At 43.5% G+C, this 25,501-nt stretch overlaps 1 protein-coding gene across 1 annotated transcript in view; it reads left to right on the forward strand.

Moving 5' to 3' along the window:
* The window catches only part of SLIT1 (slit guidance ligand 1), a 424,914-nt gene that overhangs the window by 36,054 nt on the left and 363,359 nt on the right, over positions 1-25,501 (forward strand). The window contains exon 2 of the mRNA XM_073552870.1: positions 23,128-23,199. Coding sequence (XP_073408971.1) covers positions 23,128-23,199 — 72 coding nt within the window. The remainder of the gene's footprint in view (positions 1-23,127; positions 23,200-25,501) is intronic.

A 25,501-nucleotide genomic window follows, 5' to 3' on the forward strand; every position in this document is an offset into this window, starting at 1 on the left:
CATATCTTTTTGTCGACTTGTGTGAAAGGCCTTAAAGGGTTTTCAGGTTTTGGAACAACCCTGTCCCCAGCTGCAGTCAGTTCTAAAAAGAAAACATTGTGCTTTACTTACCCTCTCCATAAAGTCTGCGGCATTGCTCCTGGATTCTGTTATTGGCTGCAGCGCTGCAGCCAATCACTGAGCTCAGCAGTTCCTCCCCAGTTAACGCTATGAGCTGCTCAGAGCACTGATTGGCTGCAGACAATAACAGACATCGGGGAGACTCAGTGTGTGAGTGGTGGTTGAGAAAGGAGGGACCCCTCACCGAGCCTGGGATTAGTGGGGACTTAAGGACCACCTAAATGTCACAGGAAAAAGACACGTTAGCCCCTGGGAGCAGACCGCCAGTCTCCAGCCCCCTGGTGCAGACACACAATGTTCTAGACTGGATTCAGAGTTTTGCAGCGATTCTGTTGGTCACTTTTCCCCCTCAATATTTTTAGGCCCTTTTTGACGGCAAACTTTACAGCAGGCTATAAGAAAGTCTCCAAACTCAGTGGGTTTTGTTGTTTTTTTTTGCCATTTTCATCCCATTTCTGGAGTCTGTGGCACTTTTTCTCTAAAGAACTTAAAAACTTAAAGAAAAAAACCTCTAAACATTAAAATTCTAAAATTAGCAACAAAACCCCTTGTCGGATATTTTCCTTCTCTCTAATAATTGTGTAAATTTAAATAAAAATAAAACCGTTTCTATTGAAATAAGTAATGATGTATAATAAAAAGTTATTTCTTGGTACCGTCTAAGCCAGAAAAATCAATAAAAATATTTTTATGCTCAAAAAGTCTTTTTGGGCATAAAAGTATTGACATCTATTGATCTAAATAATTCTTCAGGTTAGATTCACACATTGCAGAATTTGTCTGGATAATTTGCACAAGAATCTGCAAGGGAAATCTGATGCAAGAAAACCATACCAAACTGAAACTGATTTTGGTGCAGATTTTGATGCTGATTTTCCTGCGGAAAATAAAAATGCAACGACTTGTCATTGGCTGCAGCGGTCACATATGATGACATATCACTACAGGAGGATTTATAGAGGTCGGTGGGGACCAGAGAAGCATTTACCTGTGGGATGTGAGGTTAGTATCCTGATTTTATCATTTTAAGCCTCGTTTAGACTATGCTAGAAAAATCTCCGGTAACTTTTCCAATGAGTTTTCTGGATCCAATTTCCACCGATTTTTGGTCCTTTTTTTTTACCATAAATGTTTTTTCTGCTGCTAATCTGTGCGCCATCTATGGTAACTAATCTAACCATCCATACCGTGCAGCAATTTCCACAAGAAAAATGTAGGCAGCGTGAGGATGACATAAAGGTGCAGTAATTCGGTGCAGTAATTCGCTGCAGATTTCCCGTCTGAAAATCCAAATAGTAAATTCCCAGTAATTGCAGGAGATGTGAACAACGTCCCTTAAGTACAGCCTCATTGTCAGTGGGAATTTCACATTATTTGCACTTTTTTTTAGGGTCTTTTTTGTGCACTTTGGTCATTTCCATCTCCTAGTTTCATGGTAATAGAGGAACATCTGCTGCAAGCACATGGCCTGACTTCATCTGCGGCCACACACGATATTTGATCTGTACTTTTTAATTGTCGTCGCTGCCTTTCATTTGTTCAGCAGCAGCGCTGATGGCTCTCTACGAGAGGTAATGTACTGGAAATACGAGTCTTTGAGGGGTTTTATCATTTATCTCTCACATTAGGTGTAACTTCTACCAGAGGCAAAGTTCCCTAGGATCTTGCACTGAAGGCCCTGAGAGTTGTCCGGATGGGCTAGGACCAGGGCCGGCTCCAAGTTTTTGTGGACCCCGGGCGAAAGTGTCTCAGTGGGCCCCTTTAACACATACCACAATTCATGATGGGCTCATCTCCCCCGCTGGGCTCATTCCCCCCCCCCACTCTCTCTCATCTCCCCCGGGGGCTCATTCTCCCCCCGCTCATTCTCCCTCCTGCCCCGCCGCCGCTCATTCTCAACACATCTCACCTGTCACCTGAGTCCAGGCGCCGGTAACTTTTTCCTGAGAGCGCACGGTCACGTGGTACCGCTCATTAAGGTAATGAATATGGGCGCCACGCCTATGGGAGAGGAGTGGTGTCCATATTCATGACCTTAATGAGCGCTAATATGTGGATGGCACACTCTCACAGGAAAAAAGATGGTGGTCAGTATGATCTTGGGCGGAGGGCGGAGAGCGGGGGACCGACCCCGGACTTATAAATTAAAAAAAAAAAAAAACTTGTTCAGGTGCTGAGTGGGCCCACCCGTCTCACCAGGGCCCCGGCACTTGCCCGGGTACGTCTGGTGCTGACGCCGGCCCTGGCTAGGACGAGGCTATCGCTGGTCAATCCCACTGATCCGCAGACCATCTAAATCACATGGGGGTCCAAGACTCTACTCTGACAGATGATGGATCCTGTATGCTGAGAAGTGACGGACGACACATGCATACTCGGCTGAATTGAGCATGCATGTGTATAAGAGCAGTAGAATAACTTGAAGCTCATGGACCCCAATGCAAAAACTCCAAAAGGGCCCCCCAATTATTGCAAGTCTTTTATAGTATTGGTCTTTTCATATAGGCCAAAGGAACCACTTGCACCTTCTCGGCGGCCGGCGAGCTGGACCAGTGAAGCATCCAGCTGCTGCTTTGTCATCTCAGCTGCTATCCCCAGTTCTCGTGCAGAGCGCAGCAGTCAGGATGACTTTGTGCAGCAATGACCAAGATGACAAAGATCTGGGTATAGTGAAGTGCACTTTCTCATCTCCTTTGCTGCCTATGCAGTGCACATGATCCAGTTCCGTCTTGTTCTGCCACTGTCCTCTTGGTCGTCACTTATGCAGAGCGCAGCTATCGGGATGAGTTTTCCATCGGCTGCTGCGCTCTGCATAAGCGACGACCAAGACCATCAAGATGACAGACTCAGAACAAGACGGCATTAATCCTTGCTGCACTCTGCTCTCCTGCAGCTTTCTGCATCTTCTCTCACTTGTAGGCTGTGTTCACACATTGTGCTTTTGCTAAACCTGCTCCCTTGGAAATAAAGAGGCTGCTTACAAAAAGCAGGTTTTGCTGCGGTTTTTGTTATCTCTTGTGCAAATTGAAAAAGTTTAGTCCCCCCCCCCCCAAAAAAAAAAAAAAAAAAAAAAAAGCATGATTAAACTTCCTTAGGTTTTTGCACCAAAAATGCAGCAAAAACGGATACATCCGTTTTTCCTGCAAATACGCTGAAAGAAGCGACATGCTGCCGTTTACACAGATCAGTCAGGAAAATAAAACCAATGTGTGCAGGAGATTTCTGGAATCTCAAGACTTTGCTCTTACTGTAAAGCGCAGCTTATAATTGCATTGAAAAAAAAAAAAAACCTCTGCAAAAAGTGCAACATGTGAACACAGCCTTAATTTTGCTTATGGGGAACCGTACACCTACCAGCTGAGCCGTCCTGGGTAGAAAAAGAGTCGCTCTAATTTATTTGACCTTTTTGCACACTTTCTTATTACTCTAACTTGAGTTAGGGTTACAGAACTAGGGGGAGGAGCAGGTTTATGGTTAAGGTAATAAAATAGTTATGTTACTGAAACCATAAGCATGTAATAAAAAAAGGAAAACAATATAAAAAAATATATATTTTACATTTTTATTATTATTATTATTATTATTATTATTATTTTTCCTTTTATTTAACATTTTAGTAACAAGCAGAAAAAAACTAGACGGGCGAAGGACAAACTATAATTACATCAGTATTTTCTTAAAATGCAATACTTGTGCTTGGGGAATAAGGGGTCCAGAACTAGACTGGTGGAAGGGACGCAGGCAGAGCTAAGGAGTGCTTGACCCGGGTGCTGACAACCTGCCCTACGCCTCTGGTCCCTTGCCGCTTTTTCAGTCTTTTGGAACCTTATTTTGAAGGATCCCAAAAAGAAACATTTTCTTAAAGGTTTTCTTAAAGGGATTGTCCATGTAGGGGCTCAATCACCTGTCCGTATTGATTTCTGAGGAGTAATGTAAAATTCCCATATTACTAATGAAGACGGATCTCGCGGGAAGACTGCGGAGAAACCACACAATGCTCTATCTTTTCCTCCAGTATCCCCCAACCTCAGTCTTCATTAATGTCCCCCAGCACAGGTGCTCCGAGTCTCTGTAGACCTCCGTGTTACTGGACTTGTTCGGATGTAGGCGTCCTGGCTGTACCCCTGGTCTGATTCCGGGGGGAGCACAGCGCAGTACATACAGCACTATATGGCGGCACACTGGGGCCATACTGCGCCACACTGACGCTCTATATGGCGCCACTGTCCAGACTCCAAGCCGGAGGAACGGAGCGTAAAAAAAAAAAAAAGACAATTCCTGTAAACCAGAGCCCACTCTTGGAATTGAAGGAGAACCTTTGCGCGGCATATATCTGCCTTATGGCGCTTCATCAGAACCAATTTTAAGGCGGCTAATTAATTTCCCGGATGTTATTAGGAAAAATGTGCAGTTAAAAAAAAATAAAAATAAAAATTTGCTCCAAATTCATAAACAAGTGACGTAACGAAAGCTGCAGGGGGAAAAAGAAATAACCAGAAACACGAAACTCCTGGAGGAGGGCGGATGAAAAAGAAAAGTTCTAATGGAATGGGAAAGTTCTATGCGCGTGGTGGGATTACTAATATGTGCAGTATACGGCTTGTAGGGCTCGGCTTCTAAATAGGGGACCGGTCATGATGGCAGTCCCATCCCCCCCCCCCCCATGTGCCCCTTTTAGACCATATGGTCGACATATTCCTGAATGAAAGCTTCTGTGGATATCTAATCTGCTCTCGGATTTCGATTCCTCTTTACATTTAAGATCTCTGCTTCATGTCACTGAATGGAAAAGGGTCTGTTCTATCCAGAGACTGAAGATCTGGACGGCTGTAAGGCTACGTTGTGTTTTTGCTGCGTTTTTCTTTTTCTTGTCCGTAAAGAATCTGCTTAAGAAAAGCAAGTTTTGCTGAATTTCTGGATAATTTAGGACAAACCTTCTATCCTCTATGAGTTAGGGAAATCAGACAGATTATGCTAATTACACTCTGATCATCAGAGTTTTATACGATTTTCTGAGATGAGGAGAATTTGGGGAAAAAAAAAAATTCTCCATGAAAATCTGACTGCACTCAGATGTCATCCGAGTGCATCCCGTGATTTCCACATATTCATTGACTTGCGTGGCAGAGTGCGATCCGAATATCGGATGCAACTGGCGCTTGCAGCAATTATTTTTTTTTGAACCTCAGATAGATTCTGTGCAAGGAAAAAAAAAAAATCGGACCTGTGCTCGACCCCATTGGTCAGAGTACGATCTGATGTTTTGTCGGATCGTGCTCAGAAAAGAAAACGGTCGTCTGTACGTGCCCTTAGACAAGAGGATATTTGGAAACAGCCTTGTGTTAGAATGTTCTTCGCTAATTATTCACTTGTGAAAAAAAATGCCGGCAATCGCCTGAAGAATGAGAAAAATGCTCGCTCCGCGGCCGATGGGATCATTCATGTCGGAGTTAATATCATCGTTATCAGTGACGCATTTTCCTATGTAAAGGGGATACAGGCTGCCGAGAACATAATGTTCCATGTGCACAGAACAATCGCATTAACGATCGTTCCATGCTTGTAGGATTCGTGATGGACAGTCTCAACAAGAAAATGTAAATAACCAAAAAAAAAAAGGAATTAAAATTCCCCCCCAAAAAATTCAAGAAGTAACAATGCAACAAAAGCGCAACAGTATTTACACGTCCAATTTCAGTGTAAACAGGCCATTAAATAACCGCCGATCGCCTTGTATGTAGCCGATTGCCGCCGGTGGCGGGTAAAAGGGCAACCCTGCATGACATCATCGCCTGAGCCTCGCCACCCAGAGATTTTGTGACCTTCCGTGTCTGTGTTCCACATTTACACCTGGGCTGTTTTATCTCTTTGAGATTTATTTCAATATATTTTTAAAAAAGACATACACAATAAAATAAAACAAGATGTCTCCAAAAATGAGACGTCACCGCAAATCAGTTAACCACCATCAGTATAAATTTTGGCAAACAAAAGTATATAAGAAATGAATTCACAGGAAAAAAAATATATTCTCTCTCTCTCTCTCTCTCTCTCTCTATATATATATACACACATACACACTTGGCTATAAAATCATATGCCTAAGTGTGCTTATTTATAACCATCAATTTCAAGGTACGCAATATATTGTTATGCCAAACAATTATGGTAGATATAATTTGTATTTGAAAAAGTATATATATACCAGGAAATCAATCCTTATATAAAACGGAGCCCAGCTATATTAACCGCATAGTCATATGCTTATTCTCAATAAGATAAATTATATGTATCAAGTGATACAAAGTGCATATTAAACGTTTCCTAAAAGAAATGAATTTATACCTGGTAATATGTAGTGGTGGCGTCTCACTACCCCGACGCGCGTTTTGCTGTTTGCTTCTTCTGGGGGCGTGACACAAAGTTTATTAGAAAGTTGCAAAACTTTATTTTACACTGAACCCCTGTAGCTGGAGATGCCTTCTCTGCCCGAATCAGAAGAAGTAAGACTATAGATGCTGGTACGGACACTTTGTATCATCCGGTAAATCCTCACCGACGCCGCTCTGAGCGGGTTAGATCTGGGGATTCGTCTCTGTGCTCCTCACTTGTCATCAGACAAGGACTTTCCATGCATTGTCTTGTATCTGACTGTCGCTGCTGGAGCATTTCGCCCGTTGTTGTGACACTAGCATCAAAGGGGGTGCAACAAAATGTTACGTTGAGGGTGCCATAATTTTTGTCCGGCCCATTTTTGGGGTTTTGTGTGAAATTATGTCCGATTTTACCTTTTTTTTTTTTTTCTCATTTTTTTTTTTTGTGTGTGTGTTATTTCAATATACACAAAGGAAATAAACATGTGTATAACAATAGTGTGATTGCAATAATTCTCTGGGAGAAATACTTCAATTCTTCATTTCGTTAACATCTCGTGCTTTTCGTTTTTTTATTTTTGCGGAGTCCTTTTTCTGCATTCAAACTGCAACATGGATCATACCATATACACTTCATGGATAAAATCTCTTGCTCCAATATACACAGTTAGAATTGAATATAACCACTTGGTGGCATTATATAACGAACAAAGAGATATATATAGAATAGGACAATAATGAGAAAGTCGCACTTGAAACTAGATATATGGAGAAAACAAACGACCAAAAAATCTCACGGAAAAATATAATAATAAGGGGAGAAAGGCATTTCACACCGAAACGCGCGTCGGGACACACACACACCAGGCGGGTTGCCTCTTATCCTTACCAGGTATGAATTTAACACTTTATATCATCATTGCATTATGCTATTCATTATGGATATATGTCTGGTGAGGTGGACTTTATGAGGCTTATTGGGGGATGTGCAATTTTGCTATGAGCAAGTATAATTATACTCATTTTGCTACTAGGCACTATACAGTGGGGCAAAAAAGTATTTAGTCAGTCAGCAATAGTGCAAGTTCCACCACTTAAAAAGATGAGAGGCGTCTGTAATTTACATCATAGGTAGACCTCAACTATGGGAGACAAACTGAGAAAAAAAATCCAGAAAATCACATTGTCTGTTTTTTTTTCATTATATTTGCATATTATGGTGGAAAATAAGTATTTGGTCAGAAACAAAATTTCATCTCAATACTTTGTGATATATCCTTTGTTGGCAATGACAGAGGTCAAACGTTTTCTGTAAGTCTTCACAAGGTTGCCACACACTGTTGTTGGTATGTTGGCCCATTCCTCCATGCAGATCTCCTCTAGAGCAGTGATGTTTTTGGCTTTTCGCTTGGCAACACGGACTTTCAACTCCCTCTAAAGGTTTTCTATAGGGTTGAGATCTGGAGACTGGCTAGGCCACTCCAGGACCTTGAAATGCTTCTTACGAAGCCACTCCTTCGTTGCCCTGGCGGTGTGCTTTGGATCATTGTCATGTTGAAAGACCCAGCCACATTTCATCTTCAATGCCCTTGCTGATGGAAGGAGGTTTGCACTCAAAATCTCACGATACATGGCCCCATTCATTCTTTCATGTACCCGGATCAGTCGTCCTGGCCCCTTTGCAGAGAAACAGCCCCAAAGCATGATGTTTCCACCGCCATGCTTTACAGTAGGTATGGTGTTTGATGGATGCAACTCAGTATTCTTTTTCCTCCAAACACGACAAGTTGTGTTTCTACCAAACAGTTCCAATTTGGTTTCATCAGACCATAGGACATTCTCCCAAAACTCCTCTGGATCATCCAAATGCTCTCTAGCAAACTTCAGATGGGCCCGGACATGTACAGGCTTAAGCAGTGGGACACGTCTGGCACTGCAGGATCTGAGTCCATGGTGGCGTAGTGTGTTACTTATGGTAGGCCTTGTTACATTGGTCCCATCTCTCTGCAGTTCATTCACTAGGTCCCCCCGTGTGGTTCTGGGATTTTTGCTCACCGTTCTTGTGATCATTCTGACCCCACGGGGTGGGATTTTGCGTGGAGCACCAGATCGAGGGAGATTATCAGTGGTCTTGTATGTCTTCCATTTTCTAATTATTGCTCCCACAGTTGATTTCTTCACTCCAAGCTGGTTGGCTATTGCAGATTCAGTCTTCCCAGCCTGGTGCAGGGCTACAATTTTGTTTCTGGTGTCCTTTGACAGCTCTTTGGTCTTCACCATAGTGGAGTTTGGAGTCAGACTGTTTGAGGGTGTGCACAGGTGTCTTTTTATACTGATAACAAGTTTAAACAGGTGCCATTACTACAGGTAATGAGTGGAGGAAAGAGGAGACTCTTAAAGAAGAAGTTACAGGTCTGTGAGAGCCAGAAATCTTGATTGCTTGTTTCTGACCAAATACTTATTTTCCACCATAATATGCAAATAAAATGAAAAAAAAACAGACAATGTGATTTTCTGGATTTTTTTTTCTCAGTTTGTCTCCCATAGTTGAGGTCTACCTATGATGTAAATTACAGACGCCTCTCATCTTTTTAAGTGGTGGAACTTGCACTATTGCTGACTGACTAAATACTTTTTTGCCCCACTGTATGTGATTTATATTTATCCCCCTCCCGCTATATGTGTGTCCCATGGTTTTTTCTGCATGCACAAGCAGACTTGGATCTCCCATGTCACTGTGTTTTTCACATGTCCTGGTTTTGTCGATTGTTTAATAAATTATATTTTGTATTATATTTTTCCGTGAGATTTTTTGGTCGTTTGTTTTCTCCATATATCTAACATGGATCATAGTAGGACTTTCTCCATTTTTTTTTTTTTTTTTTTTGTTTCTGGGGAGGATGAAAAAAAGACATGTGAAAAGGCGCAATCCTTGCGATGGTTACGTGGCCTATTCATAAACGTACCAAAAAAACGGTGTCAGCCATCATTAAAAGTTTTCACTTATTCAAAGGCTGGGTGATAAACTAAAGTTGATGAAAAAGGTTTGCACGGCCCTGGTGCAGCTGCCATGTCGGTAGTCCATGGCCAACAGACCAGATCCCTGCGAACATTTTCTTTCCTGCAGGAATCTCTTTTGATTAGTAGCCCCTGATATCCTGCCTTCATTGCTCTGCTCTGATATTGTGGGGGCTACTATTCGGAAGAGATGCTGCGGGAAGTAGGAGATTTGCAGGGTTACTGATCACAGAAAACTGATGGCATTTGCAAATATTTTTCTTCTGATAACGTTGGAATCAGTGGAAGCCCAGCATCTGGGAACGGTTCTCTGAAATGCCCCTGTATGTAGAGCACCATCTTCCCATTCATTCTCTTTGGAACTGATGGAAAAAGACGAGGACATGGTCCAGCGCCATTGCAACTGGGAATTTCAGGGCCATGTTTTTGTGATCGGTGGGGGGGGGTCCCATCAGTTGGAACCTGACCTTTTGATAGATGATAACTTTTAAGGGTATATATACATAAGAAAATGTGCAGAAATGGTGAGCTCAACCAGTAGTCCGAATGACACCAGCAACATAAATCGACTCAGCAACACCCATCAATTTGCGTTGCTGATCGCTTGAGATTTCCGAAACCTTCATACCCAGCGCTGCTGTTGTAAGACGCTGATTTTCCGTCCAGGAATCTGCTGCGTATTTACCCAGTGTGCACGCACACTAAATTGAAATTTGGCACACGTCTTATCAATTTTCTGATTTGGCTCCTAAAAGTCCATTTACCCTGAGTCTACCATGTTTTCGTTTTTCCCCATTTCTCCGTCACTTGGGAATCTGGCCGGTTTCATATTAGCTTTGAGCAGGAATATAACTTCATTCCGCAAGGAACTCCATCAGTATGAACGGTGGTAATGGAACGGTTCACATTATTGGTGCGGAAATTGGAGCTTCCTTCACTAATTTTGGTCTGAGACATAAGAAAAACAGACGTGGTGGTGGTGGTTGATTGTACTGTATGGAGGGATTGCCTCTTGTGTGGAGCCTTTGTAGCCCGGAGGGTCCGGGACCACTCGTAGACGGTGCAGGCGCGCCGAGATGTCGGCAGCGAATGGGTTAATCGCGTGTGATTGAGATTTACATTCCCGGGCACGCGGCTAATTCAATTTATTGTGGTTGAGGCGTAAAGGAAACGGCCCGATGGGTAGTCTCATAAACCTGGAAATCTCTCCCGAGGTCGGCTCTGATCTATGAGGGTCCTCTGCGCCACGTGGCATTATGGAACGCATCGCATTTACATGGGGCTGCGTTTTAGTCTCCCCTATAAAAGTGCCAGCATGTCATTTACAGATCATATTGTGCAACCGTCCTCGAGAATGAGGAGTATTCATGGAGAGGAGACGGTGATATTACATGTACCCGAGACCTGTGAGCCGCTGCTGACCGGCAGACTTATGGGAAAGTAAGGGTAATCCTCTATAACCCTGCATTGCCTCAAAGGGATCGGTCAATGGGCAGGGCTGAAATCTCCCAGCAGTCCTTGCAGGGTCAGTTCTCTAGAAGAGTATGATGTGGGAGAAACTAACTGGCCCAATGCATTGTAGAAGATAAGCTAAGCTGATAAGTGTGTCTGAGAAGTAGCAACCTAACTTTTTCCTGTTTTAACCAGCAGAATAGTGAGTGCAGCTCTGGAGTATAATACAGGATGTTACTCAGGATCAGTAATGTAATGTATGTACACAGTGACTGCACCAGCAGAATAGTGAGTGCAGCTCTGGGGTATAATACAGGATGTAACTCAGGATCAGTAATGTAATGTATGTACACAGTGACTGCACCAGCAGAATAGTGAGTGCAGCTCTGGGGTATAATACAGGATGTAACTCAGGATCAGTAATGTAATGTATGTGCACAGTGACTGTACCAGCAGAATAGTGAGTGCAGCTCTGGAGTATAATACAGGATGTAACTCAGGATCAGTAATGTAATGTATGTACACAGTGACTCCTCCAGCAGAATAGTGAGTGCAGCTCTGGAGTATAATACAGGATGTAACTCAGGATCAGTAATGTATGTACACAGTGACTGCACCAGCAGAATAGTGAGTGCAGCTCTGGAGTATAATACAGGATGTAACTCAGGATCAGTAATGTATGTACACAGTGACTGCGCCAGCAGAATAGTGAGTGCAGCTCTGGAGAATAATACAGGATGTAACTCAGGATCAGTAATGTAGTGTATGTACACAGTGACTGCACCAGCAGAATAGTGAGTGCAGCTCTGGGGTATAATACAGGATGTAACTCAGGATCAGTAATGTATGTACACAGTGACTGCGCCAGCAAAATAGTGAGTGCAGCTCTGGAGAATAATACAGGATGTAACTCAGGATCAGTAATGTAGTGTATGTACACAGTGAGTGCACCAGCAGAATAGTGAGTGCAGCTCTGGGGTATAATACAGGATGTAACTCAGGATCAGTAATGTATGTACACAGTGACTGCACCAGCAGAATAGTGAGTGCAGCTCTGGAGTATAATACAGGATGTAACTCAGGATCAGTAATGTAATGTATATACACAGTGACTGCACCTGCAGAATAGTGAGTGCAGCTCTGGAGTATAATACAGGATGTAACTCAGGATCAGTAATGTATGTACACAGTGACTGCGCCAGCAGAATAGTGAGTGCAGCTCTGGAGAATAATACAGGATGTAACTCAGGATCAGTAATGTAGTGTATGTACACAGTGACTGCACCAGCAGAATAGTGAGTGCAGCTCTGGGGTATAATACAGGATGTAACTCAGGATCAGTAATGTATGTACACAGTGACTGCGCCAGCAAAATAGTGAGTGCAGCTCTGGAGAATAATACAGGATGTAACTCAGGATCAGTAATGTAGTGTATGTACACAGTGACTGCACCAGCAGAATTGTGAGTGCAGCTCTGGGGTATAATACAGGATGTAACTCAGGATCAGTAATGTATGTTCACAGTGACTGCACCAGCAGAATAGTGAGTGCAGCTCTGGAGTATAATACAGGATGTAACTCAGGATCAGTAATGTACACTACCGTTCAAAAGTTTGGGGTCACCCAGACAATTTTGTGTTTTCCATGAAAACTCATACTTTTATTAATCAAATGAGTTTCCAAATGAATTTAAAAACTAGTCCAGACATTGACAAGGCTCCAAAAAAGATTTTTATTTGAAATAATAATTTTCTCCTTCAAACTTTGTTTTCGTCAAAGAATGCTCACTGGTGACTGCGCTGGCCGCTCCATTACAGATAGAATACCAGCTGTCTGCTTCTTCCCTAAATAGCTCTTGCAAAATTTGGAGGTGTGCTTTGGGTCATTGTCCTGTTGTAGGATGAAATTGGCTCCAATCTAGCGCTTTCCACAGGGTATGGCATGGCGTTGCAAAATGGAGTGATAGCCTTCCTTATTCAAAATCCCTTTTTATCGTGTACAAATCTCCCACTTTACCAGCACCAAAGCAACCCCAGACCATCACATTACCTCCACCATGCTTGACAGATGGCGTCAGGCACTCTTCAGCATCTTTTCAGTTGTTCTGCATCTCACAAATGTTCTTCTGTGTGATTCGTTTGTCCATAACACTTTTTTCCAGTATTCCTCTGTCCAATGTCTGTGTTCTTTTGCCCATATTAATCTTTTCCTTTTATCAGCCAGTCTCAGATATGACTTTTTCTTTGCCACTCTGCTCTGAAGGCCAGCATCCCGGAGTCGCCTCTTCACTGTAGACGTTGACACTGGCGTTTTGTGTGTACTATTTAATGAAGCTGCCAGTTGAGGACCTGTGAAACGTTGATTTCTCAAACTACAGACTCTAATGTACTGGTCTTGTTGCTCAGTTGGGCAGCGGGGCCTCACACTTCTCTTTCTACTCTGGTTAAAGCCTGTTTGTGCTCTCCTCTTAAGGGAGTAGTACACACCCTTGTAGGAAATCTTCAGTTTCTTGGCAATTTCTCGCATGGAATAGCCTTCATTTCTAAGAACAAGAATAGACTGTCAAGTTTCACATGAACATTCTTTTCTCTGGCCATTTTGATAGTTTAATGGAACCAACAAGTGTAATGCTCCATATTCTCAACTAGTTCAAAGGAAGGTCAGGTTTAGGCCGGTTTCACATTCGCGCTTTTGAGCGCAGCGACGGCCTGCGCACGGCCGCCGCTAAGCCCCGCCCCCTGCCCCGCCTCCACCAGTATCTCCGCCTCCGGGCGCATGACGTTGCATGCGTCATGCGTCCCCTATCTTCATCACAGAGGGCGCAGGCCGTGCGCAGTCTGCGCACAGTCTGCGTTTGGCAGCGCATGCGTCCTTTTGACGGTGCGCCGAGCAGCGCCAAACGCAACCTGTTGCATTTTGGTTGTGCTCGGCGCACCGTCAAAAGGACGCATGCGCCGCCAAACGCAGACTGTGCGCAGACTGCGCACGGCCTGCGCCCTCTGTGATGAAAGGGGACGCATGACGCATGCAACGTCATGCGCCCGGAGGCGGAGATACTGGTGGAGGCGGGGCAGGGGGCGGGGCTTAGCGGCGGCCGTGCGCAGGCCGTCGCTGCGCTCAAAAGCGCGAATGTGAAACCGGCCTTATAGCTTCTCTAATCAGCCAAACTGTTTTCAGCTGTGCTAACATACTTGCACAAGGGTTTTCACGGGTATTCTAACCATCCATTAGCCTTCTTACACAGTTAGCAAACACAAAGTAACATAAGAACACTGGAGTGATGGTTGTTGGAAATGGGCCTCTATACACCTCTGAAGATATTGCATTACAAACCAGACGTTTGTGGCTAGAATAGTCATTTACCACATTAACAATGTATAGAATGTATTTCTGAATCATGTTGGCTTCATTGGAAAAACTGTGTTTTTCTTTCAAAAATAAGGAAATTTCTAAGTGACCCTAAACTTTTGAACGGTAGTGTATGTACACAGTGACTGCACCAGCAGAATAGTGAGTGCAGCTCTGGAGTATAATACAGGATGTAACAGGATCAGTAATGTAATGTATGTACACAGTGACTGCACCAGCAGAACAGTGAGTGCAGCTCTGGGGTATAATACACCAAAGCCAGAAAAAATGGACAGTAGAATTGCCTGATTCCTATTTACCCCGATATCTGCCGATGAAGGGCAATCAGCAGCTCCCAAAGTCATCGAATCTGTCACAAGTCAGCAGGTTTCACCTCTATCCATCTACTGTACATAGCTATCTTTAGGAGGGCCACATTGCCAAGAACTGGACAATTCCTTAAATTGATCTATTTGGAGATATCTTTTCATCTAACGTCAAAGGTGGGGGGAGTTGAGGCCACAGTTTTACAATGTTTTACCTCAGTTTTTGGCACAAGGTGCAAATTTTAAAAAGTTTTTTTTTTTTTTTTCTTAACTTAAAAAAAGTGGCAAAATTTACTCTGGAATTCAATTGTACACTAGTGCAAGCCAATAAAATCTCTCTGACCGTCTGTGAGGTCCAACGTGTAATAGGTTTGGTGAAAGTCATGAATCTCTCTTGAGTTCGGTGTGAGATATGCCGGTCTTCGTAAAAGTTGGCTTGTGAGTTTCAGGCCGGAATCCTCGGCTATAGCTATCCATGTCATTTATGCAGAATGATTTCTGCGGGCTGCGGCAGATTTCAGCGACGTTCATGCTGCCCATGATTTTGGGCTCGGTTCCTGCTTTATTCCAGACATTCCGGACTATAATATTAGATTTTAAGCCCCCGTGGCTGCACAGCGGGTTCGTTTCTGGATTACTCTCCTAAATCTCTTTTACTCTCTTCTTTTTCTCTGTTTATATTCTGGAAATGTTTATTGTATTTGTGGTTTATTAAAGCTACTGAGTTTGTAGGACTTTCTCCTCAAACTTTCCCTTGTGTTTTTTTTTTTTTTTTAAGAAGGGAGATAAGTGATTTGGAGACGCCTTAATCCAGGTCATGAGTCGTTATTTCAGCACTCCATTTTGACGTGGAAGCACGTGGCACTTATCCACGTACGAGCGAGCGTGAGTTTACATAAATCAGATGGGTTTGTTAGGGCTGTGTATCCTGTGTCCTGATCTGTAAGGAAGGAGAGCGGTCCGGACATCTGGATTATATATGCAGCTGCTTCAATATTAGGAGCAGAGAAGCTGTGAGGATGTATGCCTATTTACCCCCTATATATAGTCTCAGTCATTTATATCCCCTCGCTCGGCGAATTCTCTATTGCTTGCACCGTATTCATCAGAATAGTATCTTATGGCTCATGGATGCAAACCTATAACGGCTACTCACAACTTCTGAGTCGTATGATCCCACACTGTCACAGAACACGTCTATGAAACCATGCTACTCCTGCAATATCGTATATAGACTGTGCTACAGGGCAGCGCCGTAACCAGAGTCCCACGTGCCCCAATGAAGAATTCGGACCTGGGCCTCCACCTCCATGTTGGTCAGATGTATGGGCTCTTGTAGCATTCTAGATCCTATAAAGACACACGTGTTCACCCTTCATGTACTGAATTCCCCATCCAGGGACCCTCCTGTAATAATGTCCCCCATCCTAGCCCCTTCTTGTAATAATGTCCCTCATTCTGGCCCTTTTCTGTAGTAATCTCTCCCGTCATGCACGCCATCCTGTAATAATATCCCTCATCCTATGCCCCTTCCTGGTTTAATGTCCCCTATCCTGTGCCCTTTCCTATTATAATGTCCCCTGTCCTGGGCCTCTTCCTAGTATAATGTCCCCCATCATGAAGCAATTCTTGGTATAATGTCCCCCATCCTAAGCCCCTTCCAGTAATAATGTACCCCATCATGGGCCCCTTCCTGCTATGATTTCCCCTCTGCTGGGCCCCTTACTGTAATAATATTGCACATCCTGACCCCTTCCTGTAACAATGTCCCCCATCTTGGCATAATGTCCCCCATCATGGGCCCCTTCCTGCTATGATTTCTCCTGTCCTGGACCCCTTACTGTAGTAATGTTGCATATCCTGACCCCTTCCTGTAACAATGGCCCCATCCTAATATAATGTCTCCCATCATGGGCACCTTCCTGCTATGATTTCCCCTCTCCTGGGCCCCTTACTGTAATAATATTGCACATCCTGACCCCTTCCTGTAACAATGTCCCCCATCCTGGCATAATGTCCCCCATCATGGACCCCTTCCTGGTATGATTTCTCCTGTCCTGGACCCCTTACTGTAATAATGTTGCATATCCTGACCCCTTCCTGTAACAATGTCCCCCATCCTGGCATAATGTCCCCCGTCATGGGCCCCTTCCTGGTATGATTCCCCCTGTCCTGGACCCCCTTACTGTAATAATGTTGCATATCTTGACCCCTTCCTGTAGCAATGTCCCCATCCTGGCATAATGTCCCCCATCATGGACCCCTTCCTGGTATGATTTCTCCTGTTCTGAACCCTTACTGTAATAATGTCATCCATCCTGACCCCTTCCTATAACAATGTCCCCCATCCTGGTATAATGTCCCCATCATGGGTCCCTTCCTGCTATGATTTCCCCTCTCCTGGGCCCCTTACTGTAATAATATTGCACATCCTGACCCCTTCTTGTAACAATGGCCCCATCCTAATATAATGTCTCCCATCATGTGCCTATTCCTGGTATGATTTCCCCTGTCCTGGACCCCTTACTGTAATAATGTTGCATATCCTGACCCCTTCCTGTAACAATGTCCCCATCCTGGCATAATGTCCCCCATCATGGACCCCTTACTGGTATGATTTCACCCTGTCCTGGACCCCTTACTGTAATATTGTCCCCCATCCTGACCCCTTCCTGTAACAATGTCCCCCATCCTGGTGTAATGTCCCCCATCATGGGCCCCTTCCTGGTATGATTTCTCCCTGTCCTGGACCCCTTACTGTAATATTGTCCCCCATCCTGGCCCCTTCCTGTAATAATGTCCGTTTTCCTGGTATGATGTACCTCATCCTATAACAATGTCCCCCATCCTGGGCCCCTTCCTGGTATAATGTCTGTTCTGCCACTCATTTCCAATACATTTAAAAACATAAACTATTCTCCTTACCTTCCTCTGCTCAACAGGACATGTGGCGTCCCCTCCTGTACCCTGCAGCTGATTTTACGCACCCTCTGTGACGCCATCCTTACACCTCTGCTACAGGGTTCTCACTTCAGAAGTATATCTATGCTGCAAGATAAAGCTATACTTAGAGTTACTGTGAAAAATAAAATGCAGCATGCACTAGTTTTTTTTTCATCTCTCATATGACACTCGATCATTAGAATTTAATTAGTGCTTTAAAGGGTATATGACAGCAGGTTTTGCTATGTAATCTGAGGGCAGCATGAGGTAGAGGCAGAGACCCTGATTTCAGCAATGTTTCACTTATCAGTCTGTGTGCTGTTGTTTCAATACAATAAATGTTTTATCAGCAGGAGATACACTCTTTCTATCACTGCCGGACTAGCTTCCCCGTGCCTCCTGGTCCAACCAGCACTAATTAGCAACTTACTGTCAATATACAATGTACTGTAGATAGAAAGCTGTGGTGTGAGCGGGGTTGACTTCTGAGCTAGATGTACAGCGAGAAAACTCTGATGTGTGTGTCTTAATTCCTGCACCCAGTAAATTGACACATGGAATCAGGGTTTCTTTCCTTACATCATGGTGCTCTCAGATGAGGTAGCAAAAACCTGCTGACGGATTCCCATTAAAAAAAACAATTAATTAAAAAAAAAAAGATGTTAGGCTGACACCATCCGGATAGCATCCGTTTTTATAAGATTTATTACAAAGATTACATAGTGACTAAGAGCGGGTCTTAATTATTTTTTTACTTGAGGGTGTAAAAAAATGTTATATAGATGTAAGAATAGGCCATACAGTCATGGCCGAAAGAGTTAAATTGTTCCAGAAAATGAAGTATTTTTCCCAGAAAATTATTACAATTACACTTGTTTTGTTATACACATGTTTATTTCCTTTTCGTGTATTGGAACAACACAAAACAAATGAGGAAAAAAAGGCAAATTGGACATCATTTCAGACAAAAAAAACCTAAATGATCTGTGTACTACATTGGCACCCAAAATCCTTTGGTGAACTTCAGATTTCATGCACACAGTCAAGGTACCCAGTGCCAGAGGCTACAAAACAACCCCAAAACTTCTGTGACCCGCCACCATATTTGACTGTAGGTACTGTGTTCTTTTCTTTGTTGGCCTTGTTCTGTTTTCGGTAAACAGTAAAATGATGTGCTTTACCAAAAAGCTCCTATCTTCTCATGTGTCCACAAAAAGCTGTCCCAGAAGGATTTTGGCTTACTCGCATTCATTTTGGCAAACTGCAGTCTAGCTTTTTTGTGTCTGTGTCAGCAGTGGTGTCATCCTGGGTCTCCTGCCATAGCATTTTGTTTATTTCAAATGTGGATAGATAGTTTACGCTGATGCACCATGAGCTGCTTGATTTTGTTTGGAGCTTGATTGGGGCTACTTATCCAACATTCGGATTATTCTGCATTGCAACCTTTCATCAATTTTTCTATGTCATCCACGTCCATGTAGATTAGCTACAGTGCCAAGGGTTGTAAACTTCTTGATTTATGTTGCCCTCCTTTGACAAAGGAACATCAAGATCTCAGGAGATGAACTTGTAATGTTGAGATTGTTCAACAATTTTGGTTCTCAAGTCCTCAGACAGTTCTCTTCTCCTCTTTCTGTTCTCCATGCTTAGTCTGACACACAATGTTTCTCCTGATTCCCCAATAACACAAGAAGATTGAGCTCCCATGTTATTTATGAGATAACAAAAAGGATCGGACAACTGAACCCTATTTGCTCCACCCTTACATCTCGTGACATAAACCGTTTCGGGGACAGTCGGGAGACCCTCAAACAGTGGCATAACTTGAAGCTCGAGGACTCAAGTGCAAAAGCTCCAACAGGACCCCCAATTATTGCAAGTCTTTAATAGTTTTGTTCTTTTCATATAGGCTAAAGGCATTCCCCCCCCCCCAGACTCCGTGGCTCGGCTCAGGTGCAATTTCAACCCCTGCACCTACTGTAGCAACTACCCTGCCCCCAACCAAACACTTTAAATGGTGGTTCGATCTTCCAGAAAACATAGTTTCGGACCACTTTTATTTAATGTGTTTTGATTTCTTTAGGGTGGCTCCCTAAAAAACCTTTTTCTGCTGTTCCCCTGGGCGAAACCAAGGTGGGTTCTGAGCCTGTTTCCCTTTTTTCAAGAAGGGATCGCCTAAATAATTGGAAGCCCCTCTTTCTGGTCAAGAACTTCCCCATAGTGCCCCACAAAAGTCCATAGAAATCTATGCATGAACTAACGGAGCTCTATACAACTCATCGATCTAATAGAGCCATGATAAATCCAGGTCTCGGAATTACAGTGGTGGATGCAGGAAAGAAAGCCGAGTCCTTAGTCATGTTCACTCTTTGGAAATAGCTGTAGATTTGGATACAAACGTTTTGTTATATCAGTTGACAAAAGAAAAAGGCGAAGTTCTTGGTTTGAACCCAGATAATGGTGTCAGTTCTCGAGCACTTTACACACAATATCACTTGCTTTTTGTCTTTACTGCCCCATAAATCATCATAATGATGGATTTTTTGCAGCTTAGTAATGAGAACGTTGAAGTCCCACAAGATAAATGTTATTCAATATTGCAATAATTGGGATGTATGAATTAGTTGTCCCTTATAATTGTCTCTCATCGTCTGCTGCGTCTGACCTTTCACCTCTGAAACCCGACCTAAAAGTGCTGCGTATATGGGATTTCACTGGGAACGTGGGACGTCTCCTCCAGATATCCAAAAATATGATTCACCAGCTGCAAACGATGCAACATGGTGTTCGCTGTTTTATAAGATTGCCAGTGTTTAAGGGTTTACTCATATTTCAACATGAAAAATACAGCAGCTTTGTACATACAGTACATTACTAACATCCCCAGTTACATGCTGTATTATACTCCAGAGCTGCACTCACTATTCTGCTGGTGCACTCACTGTGTACATACATTATATTACTGATCCTGTACTGATCCTGAGTTACATCCTGTATTATACTCCAGAGCTGCACTCACTATTCTGCTGGTGCACTTACTGTGTACATACATTACATTACTGATCCTGAGTTACATCCTGTATTATACTCCAGAGCTGCACTCACTATTCTGCTGGTGCACTCACTGTGTACATACATTACATTACTGATCCTGAGTTACATCCTGTATTATACTCCAGAGCTGCACTCACTATTCTGCTGGTGCACTCACTGTATACATACATTACATTACTGATCCTGAGTTACATCCTGTATTATACTCCAGAGCTGCACTCACTATTCTGCTGGTGCACTCACTGTGTACATACATTACATTACTGATCCTGTTCTGATCCTGAGTTACATCCTGTATTATACTCCAGAGCTGCACTCACTATTCTGCTGGTGCAGTCACTGTGTACATACATTACATTACTGATCCTGAGTTACATCCTCTATTATACTCCAGAGCTGTACTCACTATTCTGCTGGTGCAGTCACTGTGTACATACATTACATTACTGATCCTGAGTTACACACTGTATTATACTCCAGAGCTGCACTCACTATTCTGCTGGTGCAGTCACTGTGTACATACATTACATTACTGATCCTGAGTTACATCCTGTATTATACTCCAGAGCTGCACTCACTATTCTGCTGGTGCAGTCACTGTGTACATACATTACATTACTGATCCTGAGTTACATCCTGTATTATACTCCAGAGCTGCACTCACTATTCTGCTGGTGCACTCACTGTGTACATACATTACATTACTGATCCTGAGTTACATCCTGTATTATACTCCAGAGCTGCACTCACTATTCTGCTGGTGCACTTACTGTGTACATACATTACATTACTGATCCTGAGTTACATCCTGTATTATACTCCAGAGCTGCACTCACTATTCTGCTGGTGCACTCACTGTGTACATACATTACATTACTGATCCTGAGTTACATCCTGTATTATACTCCAGAGCTGCACTCACTATTCTGCTGGTGCACTCACTGTATACATACATTACATTACTGATCCTGAGTTACATCCTGTATTATACTCCAGAGCTGCACTCACTATTCTGCTGGTGCAGTCACTGTGTACATACATTACATTACTGATCCTGAGTTACATCCTGTATTATACCCCAGAGCTGCACTCACTATTCTGCTGGTGCAGTCACTGTGTACATACATTACATTACTGATCCTGAGTTACACACTGTATTATACTCCAGAGCTGCACTCACTATTCTGCTGGTGCAGTCACTGTGTACATACATTACATTACTGATCCTGAGTTACATCCTGTATTATACTCCAGAGCTGCACTCACTATTTTGCAATACTATGGACACAAATGAGCCTCTGTAGTTTCTGCTATAAATGAATTGGTTACAAAAAGTAAAGTGCCTGTGTAAATAATGGGGGCTTCCATCCACTCAGTCGCTCTTGTCACCTGCATCTTAAAAACATCTCCAGAATCCGACCTTTTCTCACCTTTGAAACTGCTAAGACTCTTACTGTCGCTCTTATTCATTCTCGTCTGGACTACTGCAACTCTCTTCTGATCGGTCTCCCTCTTACCAAACTTTCTCCTCTCCAATCCATCTTGAATGCGGCAGCCAGGGTCATATTTCTGTCCAGCCGCTTCACCGATGCCTCCATCTTATGCCAGTCATTACACTGGCTACCTATTCGCTACAGGGTCCAGTATAAACTCATCTCTCTCACCCATAAAGCTCTCCACTGTTCTGCACCGCCTTATATCTCCTCTCTCATCTCTGTCTATCGCCCTACACGTGCCCTCCGTTCTACAAATGACCTAAGACTAACATCCCCCGTAATCCGAACCTCGCACCTCCGTCTCCAAGACTTCTCTCGTGCTGCTCCAGCTCTCTGGAATGCACTTCCCCAGACGATCAGACTGATACCTAGCCCTGACCTATTCAAGCGCGCTTTGAAAACCCATCTCTTCAAAGAAGCCTATCACATCAACTACTCGGCAAGCTAACTTTGCCCTGTTCCCTCCTTCCAAATATTATTCTGAATCTGCACCCTACTATTCATCTGTCTCCACACCCTTCATGCACATAACTGCACTTGATACTTGTCTATTGCACTTAAACACACAGGCTGATGACCGGATCATGCAGCTTTATATGAAAATCCCTATTATAATTGCCAGACCTGAATTAACAAGCATTTCTCACCTACTGTGTCCCCCCATTTCCTTGTAGATTGTAAGCTTGCGAGCAGGGACCTCACTCCTAATGTCATTGTTTGAATTGTCTTAACTTGTATTGAATTTATTGTCTGTACATGTCCCCGCTTAATTGTAAAGTGCTGCGGAATATGTTGGCGCTATATAAATAAAAAAATTATTATTATTATTATTATCATCGCTGCTGGGGGGTGCAGTTTTACTCCCACCTCATCCTTCATCACCTCTTCCTGGTTACATTATGGTCCAGTGTTTGTGCAGGAATCCTCGGTTATGGCTATAAATGTGGAGGGAGATGATTACTCTCGTGTATTTATTGTGTTTCTTTTTTTCTGCAGAGAACTGAATGGGAACAACATCACCCGTGTGACGAAGAACGACTTCTCTGGCCTCAAGCAGCTGCGAGTCTTGTAAGATTCTGCTCTTATCGTTGTGTCGGATGTGACGCGTACAGTCACTGTCTCTGATTTCCCTCCGCAGCCACATCGGACGTACAGACGGCTGGTTACTTGTTAGTGCGAGTTCACGTGTTCGTTTGCATTTTATTTTTATGATTCGTTTTAGACCATAAAAACGGAAAGAAAAAAATCCCAGTCACTTACAGGACCCATTTATTGGAATGTCGTCTTTTTCCTAAATTTCAGCTTTGTGCTCCCTTTCCATCAAATATCTGATTTTTCACAGTCTTTTTTTTTTTTTTTTTTTAAACGGAGTCTTAAGTTTATTTTTCTAAATTAAAGTCTACGGTAAATGGATCTTAACAGATCATTATGTAATCCACTTGACAGATCCATTCTTAATTATTACGCATGCCTAGAGACTGAACGGATCTGTTACAAAAAATGCAAAAATAGAAGCAAACAGAAAACAGTGCTTCAGTTAGTAAAAGATCTCTTTAGAAACAAACACTTTTGTTTCTTGTTTTTTTTAGAACTTTTTTTTGCAAGAGGATCCTTTACAATCAGATCCCGATTGTGAGCAGAGCCTTAGGCTGGTTTTACACTTACCGCATTTTTTGCGCTCCGTTATTGCAGCCCGTTTTTACAGGCCGTATCACCGTATTTTTTTGTGCAAAAAATGTTTGCAGATCGTTTGCAGATGGAAATAGTATTGGGAAAAAAAAACGGCGTTCCGCAAAACCGGAAGTGAAGGTGCGCTGCAAAACAAACTTCCATTTGTTTTTGCGGCCCCATTGAGTTACAATGGGGGCCGTGTCCGTACGTAGTGAAAAAGATCGAGCAAGCTCGATCTTTTTTCACGGCCGCAAAAACGGCTTGAGGCCGCAAAATCGGCCCTCAAAAATACGGTAAGTGTAAAACCAGCCTTAGATGTTACACAATACTGAATTCCTATGCCGTTATTTAATTGTTGACGAGGGTCCGACCTCTGAGGTTCCCACCGATCCCTACTGAGGCCATCAATGATTTTTCTCATGCGCAAAAATGGTCCGAATTTCATAAGTCTTTTTCATCCGAGTGTCCTCAGAGTTCGGTCCGAGTTTCACTTGGTCCGTGGAAAAATGAAATGAGGAAAGCTGACGTCGTCTTAATGTTCCGTAGCTTTAGGGCTTTGTCTCTAGGTTTTCCCTGCACGGTGGCGTCATGGCCACCCACCTGTGCATAGACCGGCAGTGTGGCCCCCGTCGCTGGAATGGATCTGTGCAGGATACACTTGTGCCGTAGCGCTAAAATCAGCTGTAGGGGGGGTCTTCATTCTCTGGATCGGTGGAGGTCTCATAGGTCGGACCTCGATGATGACTAAGGCATAAGGAAATACCCCCGTCTCCTCCATGCCCACGTCATCACCAGCCTGTTATTGACTATGCGACCACATACCGGACACCGCAGCTCCCATTTATGGCGTTAGTAGTGCGCGGCTGACTAAATATGAGAATATTCGCATCTTTTCGTTAGGAGACTGCATTGTCTGATCGTCCTATGGTGCCGCTACTAATACTGATCTCCGGGGGGGAAATACCAGACGGCTTAATGCAAACTATGCACCTCCCTGTTCAAGACATCTGACACTTGCCACCATTGTAATATTTCCTCCCCTCCAGCGTCCATTCCTCCTGCGTTACCGCACACTACGAATATAGAAGCCGAATCCTCGCCACTCCTTAAATGGCGCTTTTCTTGAAATGTGGGTGATGTAGGAGGACGTACGCTGCTCTGTCGTGTGCGGACCCAGGTCTTTTTGCAATGGATGTATAGTAACATGATGCTCACAGAAGACCCCCGCGTGTCGAAATATGGCGCAATTATGTCTTGTTACGTGATATAATCGTCCAGCAATTAGGAGAAAGCAGGAAAGTTCTCGAAAATGGTGTAAGAGAACCGCACGTTGGTTCTCTGGAGGGCGGCGGGGGTATTACTTTCAGCGTCCCCTGCACTTATAGGTCCATTGGGTCACGCTCCCGGTAGCAGAGGTTACGTGGCTTCCTGTTATGGGATACAATGTTACACCCTGGAGGACACATCGCGCGCTCATTTACATCTATAACACAATCCTGCTCTGATCTGCGGGAGATAATATTAACGAGAGACCACCGGACTCATGTAGAAAACATCAGCCAAAAGCGGAGGGAACGATCCGTCCTGGAAATGGAACATCTCTAAAGATGCAGGAAGGCTCATACACCTGGAAAGTCTCTGTACGACTCAACATGTAAAGGAAAAAGGTCTATAAGGGTCCTGTAATAAGGCTTTTATG

The sequence above is a fragment of the Dendrobates tinctorius genome, unplaced genomic scaffold (assembly GCF_039654945.1).
Source record: "Dendrobates tinctorius isolate UK_male_01 unplaced genomic scaffold, ASM3965494v1 ptg000196l, whole genome shotgun sequence".
Classification (NCBI taxonomy): domain Eukaryota; kingdom Metazoa; phylum Chordata; class Amphibia; order Anura; family Dendrobatidae; genus Dendrobates; species Dendrobates tinctorius.